Below are 19,981 nucleotides of genomic sequence, written 5' to 3' on the forward strand. Positions count from 1 at the left end.
CTGGAATGCTGTCTACATCCCAGTCTGGCTTCAAGGTCAGTATGCCTACTTTCCTCGCTTGCACTTCCTTTGTACTGCAAATCAGCTTCTTTAGGTTGTAACACGCTAACTATGTGCTGCTTTAACAGGGCCTGCTCTGTAAATCATTTTAAGGATGGTTTGAAGGATCTAGGACTTGTGTTTTTGAGGGGCCGATGGAGGGGAAAACTGTATCCGCTAGACGGGGGGAAAATAATTCAGTGGTTGATTGTGGTGTGGTGGTGCCCTTGGGCGATGCACTTAACCTCAATTTGCTCTTGTTGCCTCCATCACTCCCCTTGGACTTGCTTCTAGAGTTTCTATGTAAAAAACAGAAATTGTTCTGACCTGAATTGATTAAAGGTTCAAAAGAAGGAATGAGGAAACCTGGGAAAGTCAAGCAGGCACTACAAACAGAAGAGCTTGTCTTATTAATGCATGCCAGCTTACCTGTGAGGTCTGCTGAGATGGCGTTCAGAAGAAGAGAAGAACGACTCGCCAGAGCTTCTGCTGATAGAAAGGATGTGGGAAAAGAATGAGGGAGAGCGCTTGCAGAACTTCTAATTGGAGCGTAAAGAATCTCCATCAGTCATTTTCTCCTGCGTGGTGTTGAAAAGCTTGCCTCTTCTGCCAGCGCGCCGTCAATACAGACCCGTCCCACTACAGCTGGGATCTCGGCATTTGGCTTGTTTATCATGGTTATTATTTGCATCTCTTTTTAGTTTGGTCTGAAACAGAGACTTGTCAAACAGTTTTATTTTTTCCGCTCGTGTTACTCCACCAGAAAACAAGCCGAATGTTACGGGAGCGCTTGACAGAACTGTCATTTTCTCTCTCTTTCTCTCTCTCTCTCTCTCTCCCATCCTTCTTCTCCTCCTCTTCTTTTTTCACTTTTTTGATTTATTCTCTGGAACTCATGAACACAACAAACAGGGCCGATTTGATATCTCCCCCAGATGAAGGGGTTCAGTGTAATGAAAAGGAATCCGTGTCACTCTGAAATGAATTTTCCCCAGTGTTGCACATTTGCTGCTGAGCTCCAGGCCCTCTTGATTTAGTCTACAAATGCCTGACAATAAATGTGATGTGTGTCGTTCCCTGAAGTCTTTTTCTTTGTGTCTGTCCTTCTCTAACTCATTCTGTTTTTTTTCTGTATTTTTCTTTTTGCTTTCTCGGTTTCTCTTGTTCCCTGTATGTCTTTTTCATTATTTTTTGTCTCTCTTTTTGTCACTCTCACTTCTTCTTCTGTTCATTCATCTTTCTTTCTTCTCTTCTTTTGTCTACATACCTGTATTTCTTTTTTTCTTTGTGTCTTTCTCTTCTCTCTTTCTCTCTTTCTGTCAGTCTCTGACTCCTTGTCTTTCTTTCTTTCTTTCCTTTTAAGTAAAAGTAATATATATATATATATATATATATATATATATATATATATATATATGCTTACAATTATAAAATTATTTATATAAAATGTATATCTTATTTTTCCAATTAATTTAATTATTTTTGTAAAAATGTTTTACTTACGATATTAAATGTATTTTTTTATCATTATTGTTTTGTCTGTGATATAATTATTTGGCATTATTTGTTTGTTGTATTAAATATTATTCAAAATATTTATATTTTTAATTATAATATTTAAAAAAACATTACATAATATTAATATTAAATAATATTTAAAAAAAATTAAATTTATGTTGTATTTTATAGGCATATTTTTGTCAATTTATTATATTAAATACTATTACAAATATTATATTATTATTAATAATATTTAAAAATATTTAAAAAATATTAAATATTTTAAAAATGTACATAATATTAATATTATATAATATTAAAAAAACTTTAAATTTGTCGTATTTTATAGGCATAATTATTTTGCACACAATATTAAAATTATTTTCATTAAACATTAACATACAGTATTTTATTTTATTAATTTATAGTATATAACATCTATTATCTATATAATATATAGTATCCCTCTATGTAATGTATAGTATTTTGTCATTCCTCCCTCTGTTTTTCCTCTCTCTTCCACCTCTTCTCTGTTTGTGTAATTTAAGTCGCCGTTACTCATTCTGGAGAAGTAGAAGGCCGTATTTCTGGGTTCTGTCTCATTATTGCGGGAGGCTGTTCTGCTGCGCTGGGCTGTTGGTGTTGGTTCCTCCGGCAGGTGAAGGCCACAATCCCGCACAGACAGGGAGGTCTGCTTCTCTGGGCCTGTCGACGAGTGCATACGATCCGGCCAGCTTGGGGGAACACCTCCGCCTGTCTGCTGTCTCTGTGTGCTTTCCAGTTAGCTTTGGCTGGCCTGGCCTCAGGGCCGACCGCATGATTAACTAGATTAGTCAAGGGCCGAAGGGAATCGTCCGCTCCACACAGGATGATACGTAAGAGACGCGGGGACACCCCATCGTGCACCTGGCCGCAAAACGTTCTCAGAAGCCAAAGTCTATTAGGCTCGAAAAGTTAGCGCTCGCCACAGACAGAACTGTGAAAATGAGCCCTGCTATCACGCAGTGGCTCTTGCCAGCTCTCCTCCACCTGCTGCTAGAGAAATGGCCACAGCCTGCGAAGAACCCACATTTCCTGCCTTTTATTAGTCCTGAGCTCATGAACATATCCTGAACGCCAGGAAGGAGATATCCGGCCAATATAAAGACACAACTGACATTAAAGGATGACTTCGAGAGGGATGAGGGATGGAGTAAACACACACGCTCAAACAGTCTTTGATGGTGTTCCACTCCGTTCTCTGCTGGTCAAACAGGTCATGGTTGTGATAAACAGAGCGATTTTTGTCCTTACTCAACCTTTTCTGCTTTTTATCCCATCTTGGACTGTTAGTGTGGGCACACTTATGTGCAATTCTGTCAGCGCAATTGAGAAGAAAAAGAAAAATGACATCAAAAAGTGGGCCCAAAAGGCTTGGATGAAAACGCGGCGCGGTAACCATCTCCAGGCTTCTGTGTTGCGCAGCCCACTCATAAACGCGCGCTGGCTCCGAAACATAAGCCGCCTTTCTGTTTTCTACCCAGAATTCCTCATAACGGCGTGATGGATTTATTTCTTCAACATCGATTTCCGTGTGCATTCATCTCAAAATCGCACCCAATTTTACCATTGGGTCTTGTTTTATGTTATTAAGTGTCAGGTGCGATTGAACTTTGGAATAACGTTTGCTTTAATGCCCGCCGGGCCTCATTTCTCCAGTTAAGTGACCACAGAACGTAATTGTTTAGAAATGTAGGTTCATATTATTTTGAGAAAGGAAATGTTGAAAGAGCGAACGTTTTATAAGAAGTCATTTTAAGCTCATGAGGTCTGGGTTGCTTTTTTGTTTTTCTAGCTTGAACTTGCAGTGGTGGTCATTCAACAACGTTTGCTTTTGCCGAGTCATGGCTTTGGGATGTTAGAAAGGACATGTCCTTCCATAGGGCTTAATTTGACTGAGTGAGAAGGACCTTTTTTATTTTGTTTTTTTGAGAGGTGTTTACTGGATGCAAGTTTCAAAGGCTTCATTATGCAGAAGTTTAGAACATCTTTGTAGCCAAAAGTTAACAGACTTTCTGATGTTTGCTCACACGCTCCAGCCAATATCTTGAGAATTTCAAAGTGCTTTCAAGCCTGTGAACATTGCCTGAAGCTGTTTTGTATATGAATTATTAATTTTAAGATCTGGATGAATTACTATTTTTGATAATATTCCAGGGTTCGCGCTCTGAGAAGATAAGATTCATTAAAAAGTGTTAGGTTAGATTGGAGTGTAGAACTTTTTCCAAAGCACATGCTCCATTTTCACCTGTGTCCAAGTGTGCGTATTTCTTTTTGAGGTTTATATGTTATGTTTTGATGTATAATTAGTGTGTTTTTCCTCTAGACAACCTCAAAATTTTGCTGAAAGATTATTTTCTTTCTCTCCCTCAGTTCAGTGGCCTGTCATGGACCTGTTTACCTGTGTTTCATTTTTTCCACTCATTTTAATGTTGCTTCTCTCGTTGCCTGAAGCCACACTGGTACTTAAATATAGTACAGTTTTCCTATTATTGATAATATGGCCGCCAATGCAACGTAAAGCTCAGTACAGAGAGGAGGAAGATGACAGTGGGTTGCGCATGTGATCCAGAGTTTTATTTAGAGGAAAGGAAAATGTTGGCATTGGGAAAATTGACAAAGAAGGCCCTGTGAATGGAGTCTGCCCTTGCACACGTATGTAGTTGAGTTCAGTATATAGAGATGTTTCCATTTAGGTTTGTGTGTTAGCAAGAGATTGAGGCATTTTCTTCAGAAGTCTCCTGTGTTTATTCTTGTTTTTTGCACATCAGCTCAAAAGATGGTGTCAGTAGTAGTTTTTAAAATGTTTTAGACAAAAATATTTTATGCTCACCAAGGCAAAAATACAGTAAAAACAGTCATAAAATGAAATTTTATTACAATTTAATATTCTATTTTAATATATTTTATAGGGATGCATGATATATCGTCCACCATATCGGTATTGGCTGATATATGTTCATTTGTAATGTTATCATTTTCGGCCTGATAAGAAAATTTGTCCGATATATTAAAGCCGATGAATAATAGATTATTTCCTTCAGCTGAGACGCTTCATATGCGCCATTATGGTTTTGAATTGCTCTTGAATCAGGCTCTCAAAAATTATATAAAAATTTGGATTTAGATTTATCGGACAATATATCGGTTATCGGCTTTGAAATATAAAGAATTATCGGTTATCGGTATCGGTCAAATTTTTCATATTGGTGCATCCCTAATATTTTAAAATGTAATTTATTCCTGTGTTGCAAAATTGAATTTTCAGCATCATTACTCCACTCTTCAGTGTCACATGATCCTTCAGAAATCATTTTAATATGCTGATTTGCTGCTCAAAAAACATTAATGTTGAAAACAGCTGTGCTGATACAATTTTTTTGTGGAAACATGGTATATTTTTTTCAGAATTGTTTGATGAATAGAAAGTTCAAAAGAACAGAAATATATTATAAATATATTTACTGTCACTAATCAATTTAATGCATTCTTTACAAAAATTGTTTTACTGGCCCCATACATGAATGGTAGTGTATATAAATTAAATTTCAGTTACAGGTTAAATAATTTTCAGATATTTCAACTAATGTGTATTCAAATTAATACAGACATTAATATTCTTAATCAGATTTTTCGAAATTAGAATATTGGTTTAAGATTATTATTAATGGTTAGGTTAAAGCATTTACATGATGCTTTCATAATCAGAATATTCTTGAGCAAATAAACAGTCATGTATGTTTGTGTGGTTTCACTGTTATACTGATATAGCAGAGCTATATTTTGGGTCCGTTTAAGAAACATTTGGAATGGATATTTGGTTTAATTTGACAGGATGGGTTAGATTAGAGTGTCACCTTCACTTATAACCATAGTGGAGCACACTGGAAATATTGGCATGCAGCACACTAATATCAACCCCACAAAGCCTTCCTTTCAGCAAGGTTTAAGAATCATTTTTGTTATATTCCTGCGCCATCATGGTTTTATCACAGCATATCAAAAATACCAGAACGACTGGCGAAGTACATCTGAATTAGATGTCGTCGTTTCTCTTTATTGTTGTAGAAGTGTTTCCTCAATGAACTCTGTGAAATGGGGTTACCTATCCCATCACATCAGAGTTCAAATGGAGACATATAAACATATAATCAAAACCCTGAATAAAGGGCTGGCGCGCAATGCATAAAAACAGTCAGCTGCTTATTGCAAGTGTAGCGGAGCCAAGCAGATGGCTTGGCCTCTTCTGGAAACACCAAATAGGAACATTCCAGTATATTTATGACCTGTTACACAAACTCCCTTGAGCACACACACAAAGTCTTTCTTTTGCTTTGTTATATGGTCATGTTATCTTCGAGATGGTCTTTTGACAGCACAGCACAACTTCCCTGATGTTTCCAGACTCAACATGAAATTTGTTTGCGGCGCTTTTATTAGATTTTTTTAATAGCTATCAAATTAGCAGTGTTGGGGAAACTACTTTGGATCTGCAACTTGCCGAGATGCTCATAATATAGTTAAACTACAGTCAAGCTACGCTGAGTCTACTACTATAAGTTGTTAATGCTCACTAAATAATATTTCTGAAAGTATAATTGTCAGATGGTACCATTTAATTCTGCAATTAGACCATTTATCTGGCGCAAAACACCAGAACTAACTAATAAAACTAGAAAACGTGTTTATATAGCAGAGCAGAAAACATTGTTTAAATAAATATTCCGGAGTTGAAATGAATTGGCGAATCATTTAAATGAATCAATGAATTGTTTGTTTAAATCACTGAATTGTTTAAATAAATCAGTGAATCGTTTATTTAATCAGTGAATCGTTTATTTACACGAACCATGTGAATGAACTGATTCACTAAAATGAATCCGATTTCCCAACGCAACACTTGTGAGAGAGGACAGAGTTCACGCTGCTGTGGGCGCAGTGATGAAAATGTGATGAAAAATGCAGTGATGTAGCTGTTTGTTATGCTACACCACTGCTTATTGGGAAAGCTACATAGTTTTGAAAGCAGCTGTTGTGCTGTAATGAATGTGTAGTCAAGTTAGTATCATGCTGCGTTTAGTTGTATACGCCCTAACAGTGCAACTGTGTCAAGCACCTATTGAGTTCTGTGTGTTTCGAGCTTCAAGACCTTAATTCTGTTTGCGTTTGCAGAAATTGTTGATTATAACAAATATTGCATAGAGCAGTGGATGTAATAGTAGTAGACTTTCCCTCTTCATCGCCTACACTCTTGTCAACGCGCCTCCTGATCCTGCATGGCTACACGCTATAGCCTCACATCCCAGAGACACGCATTCATGTACAGTAAAGAGAGGAAAAGAAAACCTTGGGAACCTTCTAGGGCTGCCCCCTAATAATCGGCTAATCGTTAGTCGACTAGAAGAGGCTTAGTCGACCAAAAAGTGAGCGACAGATCATTAATGGCAGGTCCTTGTGGTAATTACAGTATGTCGGGCAGGAAATCCAAACGTTTGCCTATCATCCATCGACCTCAAATGTGGCTTATCTTTTGAAACATGTAAGTAGTAGCAACTTTACATGGCTGCTCGTTCTAACGTTAACCTAGATAAATATGTGCTATTATTAGGCGCATATCCACGTGTTTGTGTGCAGTGTGGAAGATAAAGTATAGCGCATTTACTGCAAGACATGGAGGCGCCGGTGCGATCACTTGCAGCGGAAACAACTTAAAATAGTCATTTTTCTTCTTAAAGATAAGAGTAATACATCATTCGAAACTGTAAATGGTCTACTTTTATTTGTGTAAACTCACAAGAAAACGTTGTCTCTTTTGTAAAATAAAGAAAACAGGAAGCGCTTTCTGTAGTGTCGGTCTCTGTGAGCTGGAGCGCGTCACAAAAATTAGCGGAAACTCTACTTTTAACTAGTCTACTTTTAAAATGTCTATATTTGAATGAACCAATTCAAATCAAAAAGAAATACTCTGCTTATGTAATTCATATGAAAGGTGCATTTCTCTCTATAGGCACGTTTGCTATACTTTTAAGCATATATTTAAGTAATTAAATTAATATAAGCGTGATTATTCGACTAATGGCTTAAATGAACAACTAATAGTCGACTACAAAAATCTTTAGTTGGGGGCATCCCTAGAACCTTCTAAAAAGATGGAAACACACTCACACCAGTCGTACCTTTACTAGTATTATGTCACCAGGCTAACTCTAACCCCAAATTTTTGTGTGGCAACTGCTTGCTGATGACTAGAGTTGTGCTAGTTTCTGCAACAGGAGCCAGAAGACTGCGGCTTTCCTCTGGTACTTCAACACAGAGACTCCACTGTGCTCAGGACAGCTCATCCAGAAGAATGATCAGGTTCTAGTGCCGCAGTGGCTTGGCCCGATTTCTCCAAGCCTTGTTCGGCGTCACCTTGCTTCAGCGAACATGCTCTGAAAGCTCCCTCAATGTCTTTACGCTGCTTTTTACTCCTGAGTACCAACCGAATGGGGAGGCAGGCGTTGTACGGAGCACCTTGGTTCCGCTTTCCTGGCACACGTAGACGTGGCTTGTCGTATCCCATAAGCCCCCATAATAACTCTTCAATTACCGTCCCGTATTGTGTGTCTTGGGCAATGCTCTGTGGTGTCAAGGGGGGCCGAAGGAGGTCTTTCCACAACGCTGTGTTATTACTCATTTAAAGACATTGGTGTTGGCATAGTCAGTGGTACATCTGTTCTGCAAGGCTTAGGCGTACGTTTTTTCCTTTTTTTGATCAAGTCAAGATGGTGAACAGTAACTGATCCTGGCCACCACTCTGCCAGTGCGCAATACTCCAATGCCGGCCACGTAAACAGGAAAATTCTGGCGCTCGTTGGGACCAATTGACCGCAGGATTTAGGCCTGTTTGGTACGACACTTCTCAGAAATGAAAACTTCTTGATTGCTCTTTTAATTTATTTATTCCTTCCTTTTTGGTAGTGCATTGTGTTCCTGCGGGTTTCCATGCCACAGCAAATGGAGGAGGGTGAAGGATAATGAGAAAAATCCCAGAGCTCAAACACAAACATACTGCCTTTCATTTGCAGCACAGCTTGATCTGTGGAGATCAGTCCTGCTCCCTTTTGTTTATAATAAGCTAGCTTTTGGCTCCTCTCATTGACCCTTCTGTTTGTACTTGACTGTTTGTATGTGTGCAAAAGAAGAGAAAAAATAAACTCTTTGAGAAGAGATTTTTTTTATTCTAATTGTAGCATTTTATTTTATTTTATTTTATTTTATTTTATTTTATTTTATTTTATTTTATTTTATTTTATTTTTGGAATAATGCATATTCTGTTCCACAGTAATCTTCATTGTATACTCCATACTTTTTAAAAGTGCACTAATGTGCACTGTACAATGTTCTGCTTATTTTTTTTTTGGACAATTTTATTTTGACCCATTTATAATTAATATACAAAGCTTGTTATTATATATTAAAATAAAGATACTCTTTGCATTAAATATATAATAAGTATGTGTTCTGATTTCATCAAGCATACAAAAGTACTTTATTTTATCTTTATTAATCTAATATTTATTTGATTTCATTTTATTTTTATTTTCGGAATGGAATAATATACTTTACAATAATGTTCATTGTATACTCATACTATTTTTAAAAAGTAATGCATTATTTCATAATGTGCACATTTTATATTCTGCATACATTTTTTTGCAGCTTTAGTTGCTATTCTGAACATACCGTTTCCTGTATCCATCCACCTCCGTGTCCATCTGTGCATGTCTGACTGAAATCTGTTGTTTTGTCAATGCAGGCAGATGAAAGACCAAAGCAAGAAAGTTGCCAACCTGAAGCACAAAGAGCAAGTGGAGAAGAGCAAGAACGCCCAGTTGATGGAAGAGGCTCGTAAGAGAGAGGATAACATCAACGAGAGTTCTCAACAGGTCAAGGTAAATTACACATGACATTTATGTTATTCACAATTATTTGATTGGCTGAGTGATGTTCCAAGAGTTTTAATATTTAACCTAACGGCACTGGGATGTTTCAGTGTTTGTATCGCTAAGCTTGTCTGTTTGTGCGCTTGTGTGATGTTGCCTAATTGAAATGCAGGATGAATCCCTGTTCCCTGTAATGGATTTGAGGCGAAGGTTTTACACACATAACCACAGAAATCTGACGAGAGCAGTGGCTGTTATAGCCTTAACATTGAAACTTAACCCATAATGAGGTCAATCAACCTTTTAAGAGGGTCAAAGACCCCTCAAAAACCATGGGTTATTCACAATAGCTCAAACCTTTGTGCAGCGTTTAAAGGTTTTCCTTTTGTGCTGCCTAGAAATGTGTCTCTTCAGAGCTATCCGTCTTCTGATTATATAAGTTTGGATGTCAGCTCCAGTTCCTCATTTGAGAATTGCTAGGATTCTTCTCAGGTAAAGAGCGATCTCATGTTTCCCTCATCCAAACCGCATTCACGCACATCCTGACCTCGTGTCCTCCTCTCATTGTGAGCTTTGGATTTTGGAAAAAGAGAAAAGGAGAGAATAATTGAGCGATGAAATAGGACACAGTTGTTCAGTGCGACCGCAGGAACTATTTTTGAATTTATGGCTCCGCGATAGTGAAGTAGAAGCGTTGGTATCCAGGTATCGGGGTGTTTAGTTTATATTTGCGAATACAAACTACCTCATCTAGGCTGATGTAACTTTCATCAAATTGACTATTTTAGCCCCAATTTGACAGGATGGTGGTCTGTGGTGGTCGTTCCCGCCCTTCTGGAGTGAGGGTCTGGATAGAACGCCAGAATCAGCAATTAATGTCTGTGAGAATCTCAGCGCAAAAAGTCCCAGTTTTTATGGAGGGGCTGTTTTTCCTCTTTGCCGTAGACCTCTGGACAACAATGCCACAGCGGCCCTGCCTTTGTTGTGGTTTTCGGTGTTTTTCCTGGCCGTTGGTTTGTTCTTTCGATCATTCTCCATTTTCACATTTTCCTTGTTCTGTGTCATGTGTTCTTTGTTTTCGTTCGAGTTCATATGCTTTATTTCTGACAGCAGGATTGATGTGCTATTGGACTTCGACCTGTGGTACCCGGTGACTGGAGCGTCAGTGTGTGCGTGCGCACGAGTACGTGTTGCGGTCAAAGAGAGCTCATTTATGACTTCAGGGCCCCAGCTTCCTCCGTGGGGTCACGTTGCCGCAAGCCCACATTGTGGCTTGCGCTCCCCCGTCCGAAGCACCCTGATGCGGCTGCATCGCGGGCCTCTTCTGGAAGCAGCGACAGCTGCTTCCTTCAGCCAAGACCATCAACCGCCACCTTCCCCCACAGGCACGTCACGATCCGGCTTTGAGGCCCTGAGACTGTAGATCAGGCGAACCCTGAGCTGATCTGCACACGCTATTGGACGCATCAGGCGTGTTTGGAAGGGAAACTGATTGTTGTTGATGATTCTGTATGGTTATGGTGGTCCTGCTCCAATCAGTTGGTCAGGGTGAGCTGAGAGAGAGGTTAGCCCAGGACACCAGAGCAATCCTCTTTCTCAGCGCAGCACTGACCCAGCACTAAAAATGGCTTTTTCAATCAATTAAGAAGGTTTCCATTGGAGCCCTGAGGTGGGATGTGGGGTGGTCAGTCGTGGTTGAGCACCAGAGCTGCACAAACATATTCGGAATAGCAACTATTGACTTTGGAGAAGGTTAGATGGTCAGAAGGGAAGGACTTTCGCTTCTTTTTTCGAGTTTCCTGCTGGTGGCGTGGTGCTGCTTCCACATGATGATCCAATCAGTCCTCTAATTAGTGGTGCTTTCTTAGGCAAGCATCACTGTAACTATTCTGACAAACCCCTAGTCCTTAATATTAAACTTTGGTGTGTAACGCATGCTATTAAATTGAGACTCAGACTTAAAATCGTGCAGCTTGAGGATGTGTGCTATTACTTTTGTAAGCAATTAGACTTATGGCTATCTATATTTCAAGGTAATAATTGACTCCCTTTCAACAAAAGAGATGGAATTTGAATTAAAACAACATTCTAAATTTACTTTTAAATTACTCCCTGTTAACCTACCCTAACCCTGGCCCTGTAAACGTATACCAAAAAATACCAAAAAGTGGAAGTGATTTTTTTTTTTTTTTTTTTTTTTTTTTTTTTTTTTCATGCGAAGGCAGAGTATGGTAACCCATACTCAGAATTTGCCCTCTGCATTTAACCCATCCAAGTAAGTGCACACACATTAGAAGTAGCGAGTAGTGAACACACACACTTCAAACCATGGACACAGAGGTTGCAAAATTGGCTGCCATTTTTGCTGTGGCACCCATGGAGCGTTTGGGGGTGTTAGGTGTCTTGCTCAAGGGCACCTCAGTCATTTCCTGTTGGTATCGAGAATTGAACCCGCAACCTTCGGGTTATCAGTCTGACTCTCTAACCATTAGGCCTACCCCACGACTGTTGGGCAAGTATCAAAATGTCAATGTCTAGTTAATTAAGTTTAGCTGTTAGTTTCCATAGAATGATCAAATGGAACGCAGATGCTGCATGTGCAGAGAATTGCAATGCAGAAGAGGGTCTTTGATCAACACCCCTCAAGTGCGTGACTTTAACCTCTTCTGAATCATCCCTATCCTTTTTCATTTATCTCTCTAGCCTGATAAAATAGGAGATGGGTTTTTATAGGCCTCCACATCTCCTTAGCGTTTCCGAGACATTTTCCGCCGGATACAGAGTTCCCAGACGTGCAATACGTACTGAATCATCAAGGCGTACCCCCCTCTACTGCCGATCAAATATCATCAGCCTGAAGAAATCAAGACTTTCGCTGGGAAACGGAGAGAAGCAGGATGGAGAAAGACAGCGGGGGAGAAAAGATGACATTATAATGAAGCCCAGTAAATACCTGTTTTACTGCGTGGTTGAGTCTGTTCTCTTTTACTGCACAGTCTCACTGTGAGTGCAGCGCCAAATGCTCTGACTCCCAGCATGCCCTGTGACCAGAAGGCCCCACCGTAGCCCAATCTCCACCTTGACCGGCCTTCATCGAAGGTAAAAAGGCAGAAAAATTGAAAAAATGAGTTGGCAAGAAAATAGGAAGGTCAAAGAAAGGAAAGGTACATCCAGTCAAGATTCTGCAGTTCAGAACAGGTGAACATATTCCACTACATACTTTGTGCAATCATCAAAGCAAGCTCCGAAAAATGTTTCCCCCGCAGGTGCAGTGTGCGTACTACTCCAGAGAAGCCATTATACTGACGCCAGGAGCGCCACACATTACGAATGGCGGTACTAAGCCATAGGTCTTCTGTTTATAAGTCTCCCGGCCCCTTTTATGTTTGGCACATTGTGCTCTCATGTGGTTGTAAACATCAGCACTCAAATGCAGAGAGCTTAGAGTGACACCTTTAGTGTGCAATTGTGGAACAGTATTTTATAACATTTGGCGAGTTAGGGATCAAGCTGCTAAGTGTTCTTACAAGCACCAGTGGTCTTTTGTTTTTGCACGTTTATGAAGGCCTGAATATATCTCTACTGTAGGTTGATTTTATAAAACTATCATTGCAGACATGTCTGACAGTAAAACCCCCTGAAAAAAAACTAGTTAACCTCATTATCAACACACCCTCCTGACCTACCCTTAACAAACACATTTATATAAAGATTTATGTACCAGATCTGCAATCATGCAGCTTCTCATTGGTCTTTCTCCTTGTGTTCACATTTGCAGGTGAATAAAAAGATCTGACAGGTGATGGCGACACACTGGAGTTAATAAAGCCAAAGTGCTGCAGGCGAATCGCAGGTTTATGGTCCTTTTTAAACACGCAGATATAAAAGAGTCAAACAGGAGCCTTTTATGACTCGTTGGCCTGCCGACGCTGCTTTTATTGAGGGGGAACGTATTACTGTCCCTGGGGGGAGGCCTTTTTTCATCCTAAATGACATTTTCTCAACCTGCCATAACAGACTGGTCGCAGTGCTACATCTAGGATCCATTAGAAAGCTATAGTTGACACACGACAGTCTTAGCAAATGGGATTCAGTGAGCAAACCTGGTTTCTAGTTTTAGCTGGTGTTTTGTTTTGTGCCTTTTTATGTCTGTCAGGTGTTTTTGGACACTTTAATATGTGCTTTAAAAGGCTAAACCCCAGCAAAATATGCGGTTTATTTTTTTTAGAAAGGAACTGTTATGTTTCTTACGAATAGCTTATGCTTGACCTAATGATGAGTTGTGCGTGTAGAGGAACCATCTTGGGATTAGATGTTACATTACTGTCTCGGGCAAATTAGCGTTGGCAGCTTCAGGTTTAGGACTTTTTTGATTTCTTGAGGTCTTTGTGGAATGTTCTCGAATGTTCCAGTCTGTCTTCCAAAACCTCCAAAGACTGACGAGAGATCAGGCTCTAGCGGTAACACTGAGCAGAGGTGAAACAAAACTGCGGTAAAAATCTGCCCGACAAGGTCGTCATCACTAATGCGGTGGCGAGAGCCATTCTCAACACTCAGAGGGAAACGGAAAGAGAGAGAGAGGTAAAGCGAGGCTGAGATGGAGAAATGGAAATGGCGCAGGAAGAAAAGCAAGAGGCGCAGTGTACTTCACACATGAAAGCCTTGATTCTGCCACTCATCACCTCTGGAGCGCGAACAGGTCAGGAGGGAGCTAACAGACGCCAGTCTTGAGACTGACACTCCAAAGCACAGACGCAGACTAGAGAACGGCAGCTTTCTTGAGTTGTGGGATTCAAGAGCACCTTGTTTGTTGTAGGGACGCAATGGGCTGCAACAGTTTGATTATCTTGTGTATGTTAGAGATGGTGTGTTAGCATGACTGCTCAAACAGTCGAAAGGAAGGAAATGCTATTTTCTCTGTGGGCTTTCCAAAACTTTTTTGTCCTCAGAGCTGTTGTCTTCTCCCAGTAAAACGGAGAGCTACTGGCCTGCACCAGAAAGTGTATGACAGCAGCTGTTGAATAATGAATGGTAGAAATCTCAGCTCTCAACATTACAGCTATGAGAAAGGAAATCCTGCCTTAAAATTAGAAGATCTTACTGCTTTTATTGGCAAGGACACCATCTGATCGTTTTGCTATGGAACGTTTATCCACATTAGATGGATGAGACCGAAAAATAGCCTGACTGGAGCTAAACAAACTAAATTTATTATTCCCCTTTTTTTCTTGATGTATTGACATGCATTGTAAAAATGACTTTGAATTAGTTTTTAATCTGTGTTTTTTTTTTTACCTAAAAAATTCATTTCCAGTAGCATTGATTGTATCTTGAATATAACTGTATTTTGTCTTGGTTTTAACTTTAGGCTATATGTAAAAACTAGAGAAAAAGTCTGCTTAGCTAACAGGGAACGTTCTGGCAAGGTTCTCTCAAAGTCATGTATAAATGTTTTTCAAGTAATGTTATTAGAAGGTTTGTTCAAAGTTATCTGGTCTTTTATAATGTTCTCAAAACGTTAGAACAAAACATGTTTACATTGTTCAATGAAATGTTTTAGTTTACTTTTTTAAATGTTGCTATTTGTTTCTGAACATTCAGGGAACATTCAAAAGTAACATTCCCATAATGTTTGCCAAATGCTAAAATTGAATGTTTCTTTAATGTTCGCATAACTAAAAATGTTTAAAAAAAAAAAAAAAATATCTGGACATTTTGAATGTTGAGAGAACATTCTGAAATAATGTTTTCATAACTTAACGTTAACAAAATGTTCTTAGAACATATTTTTGTTAGCTGGGTGTGCAGTAAGACAAAATACACTCATACTAAAAATTCATTCTCTGAAAGCAAGTTTAAATGTCTTAATGCAGTGCTGCTTCTTAAGCAAAAATGTTTCAAGGATTTTTAGATATTTTAACTGGAAAATTAGAAAGAAAAACTCATTAAAAATAGGCTTTTTTTGCAGTGTGTGTTATTGCAACACAAGTTGGCAAATACTTTGGGGGATTTCACTCTCTCCCCATGCAAGTAGATGGGAGCTGAGCTTGCATGACTAGAAAACAACTGCCCGAGGGTGTTACCCAGATCCAAAATGGCCGCCAAGTGAGCTGACTTGCTTAAAACAAGACTTTTCATTCACATAGCTGCACCATCTGATACCCATCAGCCCCATATGTAGGCCCTCCACCCCTTCAATCAGCACAGAGCCTTGTTGTTTACACCCATCTTTGTTCTGCTACATTTCAAGTCTTTCTCCTCCTTCTTATGCTAAGTGTTTAGCCCCAGGCCGTGTGGGACGTTCTTGCTCTCATTCTTGTGTTTTTTGTTTTTTTGGGTCCACTGTCATGTACATAAACTAGTGGCTTTGAAACTGCCCCAGTGGCTTCCCTGCTGAGGACAGAATTTCCCTGCAGAGACACTTTGATGATAATGACTTTATGCTTTGAGGAGCCCGTTTTATGACACGTTGTGCCCAGACAACCGTTATCGTTCAATGCAGTGATCACAGGACTGTGAATTAAAGGTCAGCTTCCCACCACCACAGGCGGAGGGGGGAGAGACCCGAAGGTCTAACACACCTGGCCAATGTTTTTCCTCATGCTCATCTTTTTTTTTTTTTTTTTTTTTTTTTTTTTGTACTCCACATAATGAGTGTTTACACGTTTACTCTGAAGAACAAGTTCACTGTTTTCTTAAGCTGTCTGAGAAATAAAACTAAAATTCTTTATTATATTTCAGCATTATTTTAGTATTATTTGTATACTATTTTAGTATTTTTTAATATTTTGAATTAGGGGAGAAGTTTACTAATTCTGCATTATCCAGTTTCAAAGTTTTCCTTAATAATTATACACCAAAAAGTCGCTGTTTGGATTTAAATAGGTAAATGCTTAAGAGTCTATGACTGGATCATTATTACAGTGATTATTATGTTTCTAGCATGTTATATGTTTGGCAACAGTTCTTCTAATCCTAACTGATGGAGTGTGTAGCTTTTTATTTCTTAAACAACCATGTAGGAAGACACATCATGGCCATATTCCAGGATGATAATGCCAAGATTCATCAGGCTCAAATTGTGAATTTTTTGTGCAAAATGGCCATTACTACATTACCCTTTTTGATAGAATAATCGTGATTATAATTTTGAGCAAAATAATCGTGATTATCAGTTTAACCATTATTGTGCAGCCCTAGGCAGCTGTATAGAATTAACTTTTTCTAAAAACATAATCATACACCGTTTGCTAAATTTAGGACATGACACGACTTCAGGGATGCGGGAAGATGTTTTAGGTTGGGGGTGCTGTGTTTTTTGTTTGTTTGTTTGTTTGTTTTAAACAATATTGTTTCTTATTCAAATTCACCACATTTGAATAAGAAACAATATTGAGTCTATAAAATGCGTCAACTCAATGAAGCCTTTTGGATGAGAACACTCGTTTGAACAGCATACACACCGGGACATTTGACTGCACTTCACATTTTTGGCATTATCGATACTGCTTGCAATCGTAATGCAACAGTGCGGTCTACGGGACATAGATTAGGCCTTTAAATAAAAGGGTTATCGAGCTATTTACACTGTCATATACAATAAAAGATCCTGCACAGCGACAGGAAATAAAAATAAGCACAAAAAACCTGCCTACCTTACGCAACACCGAAGGTGGACTTGCGCTCAGGAGTAGAGCACACTGCAACGGTCACACTCTGCGCGTATGTTTAAAAAAAACATAATTTAAGAAATAACTTTTTTAATAGCCCACTTTAAGTGTTTATTACAAATAAATTACTTTATGCTGAAAATGAATAAATGTACAAAAAAATTGCATTGCATTTACAATCCTGTGAAAACAGGGGGTGCTGCAGCACCCTTAGCACCCCTACTTCCCGCGCCTCTGCACGACTTACACACTGACACATCTTACCTCACTCCCCCTACATCAAGCCGTCATCTTGATGTAGAACATGCAGAAAGTGGTGTAAGATGGGGGAGAGAGAGAGATGTAGACAGACGGAGTTGGAAGATGCCGGAAAGGGCTCGCTTCAAAGAACCACATCACAGGAGGTTATAGAAGTGAAGTAAACAGTGTTCGTAGCTCTCAGATCTGCTGTAACCACAGCACCCAGAGGCTTGATATCCAGCTCTCTTGGGAGCATTTCAAAGCCCTGTTTTGAGCTCGTCATGGAAGCTTAGATTTCTTTCTGCTTGTCACTCACTTTAATTCCCTTCTCTCGTGGCCTTCTTGTTATTGATTGCGTTCACAAATTAACAACACTCAAGTTTATTGTGGCCCACTTTCAGTTACTTCCTTTCAAATTTTCTACCTCATACAAAGATTTTTCTGCTGTTTTAAACAATGGTGGATTCGTTGAGCATCTACTGAACTCATTCACATTGGGTTTGTTGTGTCTCTCGACTTTCTAAAGAGTCAAAACCTAATACGGTTCAGTCTGGCAGAGCATTTCGCGTTCGTCCGCCTGTGCGGCAGCCTCGGCCTCCGTGCTTTCACAGAACTGTTTCAACTCAAACCAGATCCAGGATCGGGAGCACGGGATCAGATGGTGGGGGTAGAGGGAATCAAATCCGCATGTTCTCATTTCTTTAATAGACTTCCAAGGTCTTTTTTATTGGGCCTGTTTGTTGGCGTATGTTGTTTGATGTTACCATGCTTTTGGCCGTCTTTTACGCTTTCCCCAGCCAGGAAGGATGGACACCTGCTGCTCCATTCCGGTTCTTTTTTAAACATTTGCGATTCCTCACTCTCGCACCTAGAACGGTACAGAAGAATCCTCCCGCTGTGAAAATGTATATCATCAGCTTTAAGGGACATCTGCTACCAAACCCTCCACTTTGACTGCGTCTTTTCTTAGACTTTTAGCTGAGGTCATCCTGCTGTTTTTGGGTTATTTTAAATAATGCATTACTATGACCTAAACTCCTCACCCTAATGAACTGCTGAAACCGCTTGAGTCAGTTTCTGTCTCTGTGTGTCCTGGGACAGTGCTACGACACTGCAAACACATTTTTTCAGTCCCGTTCCTTCCAAAAAGAAGCCACAGATGGGAACGGAACGACCTCGTGTTGAATCAGGCCACCGCTGGTTGATTATTTGTGTGTGAGTGAGCATGTTAGACAGCTGCAAGTCATTCTGCCCCAACTGTGTGAGTTGAGCTTTTGTTCTTCAGGCTCGTCCTGCTCATCTCCTAATTGGTTGTGCGAGCCGCGGAGTGCTGGGCAGATTCCCCAGCGAGCCCCACCCGAGCCCGGACGGTCCCTACGGTACAGCATGTGGCTTTGATTTGTGGCTTCCCTGAGGTGTCTCCTTCTATCATCTGTGTGGTTTTGGCACCAAAAGCATTACCGTAATTAGATATTGACCGAGCAAAAAGGATTACTGTCGCTTTAAATCAAACCAAAGTGATTGCGGTCTGCCTGCGAGAGGAAAGCGCAAGCTAAATATGGTCAAAATAAGATAGAAGAGAGAGCCTTTATACCACATGCTGTGATCTGTACCCCCGTCACCCTCCTCATGTCCTGAACTTCCTGTAATTGCTGACATTGGTTACAGAAAAATCCTGCCGATTCAACAGATGCATCTGGTTATCGACATTGCCTGTTGTTGCAGGAATTTGTGGCGTGGGATTCCAGATGAGAATGATGTAAATGGTGTCTGGAATTGTGTGCATCAAGCCTCTTATCTTGATATTGAAAGTTGATTCATATAGTTGGAAGGAATTTTAGAGACAAAATGCTCCGTCTTATAATATGTCAAAATGTTTTGAACGGATGGAATATGTCAACTATCCCCAATTATATCCAAGAGGATAAATGGAATTTAAAAAAATAAAGTATATATCCTGAATATAAATGGCTTTGGATAAAAGTGTCTGTCAAATGCATAGAAATATAAAATAAATTGATGATAAAATATCAGGTTAAAATCAATAAAAAATAATTCACAGTCAGTTTTGAATTTTACCATCTTTGCAAAACTTTGATTGTTCTCTAAAGATTTTCATTCAAGAAATTTTAGATTTTTTGGAAAGATCTGTTAAGTCAAACCCCATATAATGCTTTGGAAAAAAAAAAAAAAACCTGTATATGTAAATATAGTATACCTTGAACTTAAGTTGCTTTGGATAAAAGCATCTGTCAAATTGAGGAAATTCCTCCAGGCTCCTAGCTTGCCCAGGACGGTGCGTCCTGCCTGGGATGCACTTTGACAAAACCAGCCTGGAAATCTCAACTGTTCCATACTTCCACCGCGGTGGAATTTGAATTCTATGCCCACACAGAGTGACTTTGAGTGGGCCTCATGATGGTCTGATGAGGTCCTGGAGGTTTCCATACTCCATACTTCGATACTTCCATACTTCCATTCCATACCTCGGTGGAATTTAAATTCTATGCCCACCCAAAATCTAAATTTAAAATCAATAAAAAAAAAAAAATCACAGTCTTAGCATG

At 39.4% G+C, this 19,981-nt stretch overlaps 1 protein-coding gene across 6 annotated transcripts in view; it reads left to right on the forward strand.

Moving 5' to 3' along the window:
* Window positions 1–19,981, forward strand: part of erc1b (ELKS/RAB6-interacting/CAST family member 1b) — a 220,437-nt gene that overhangs the window by 78,242 nt on the left and 122,214 nt on the right. For all 6 annotated transcript variants that reach the window (XM_051890004.1, XM_051890009.1, XM_051890005.1 and 3 more), the window contains one exon: window positions 9,378–9,513. In XM_051890004.1, coding sequence (XP_051745964.1) covers window positions 9,378–9,513 — 136 coding nt within the window. The remainder of the gene's footprint in view (window positions 1–9,377; window positions 9,514–19,981) is intronic.

Source organism: Ctenopharyngodon idella, chromosome 4, assembly GCF_019924925.1.
Source record: "Ctenopharyngodon idella isolate HZGC_01 chromosome 4, HZGC01, whole genome shotgun sequence".
NCBI classification, from domain to species: domain Eukaryota; kingdom Metazoa; phylum Chordata; class Actinopteri; order Cypriniformes; family Xenocyprididae; genus Ctenopharyngodon; species Ctenopharyngodon idella.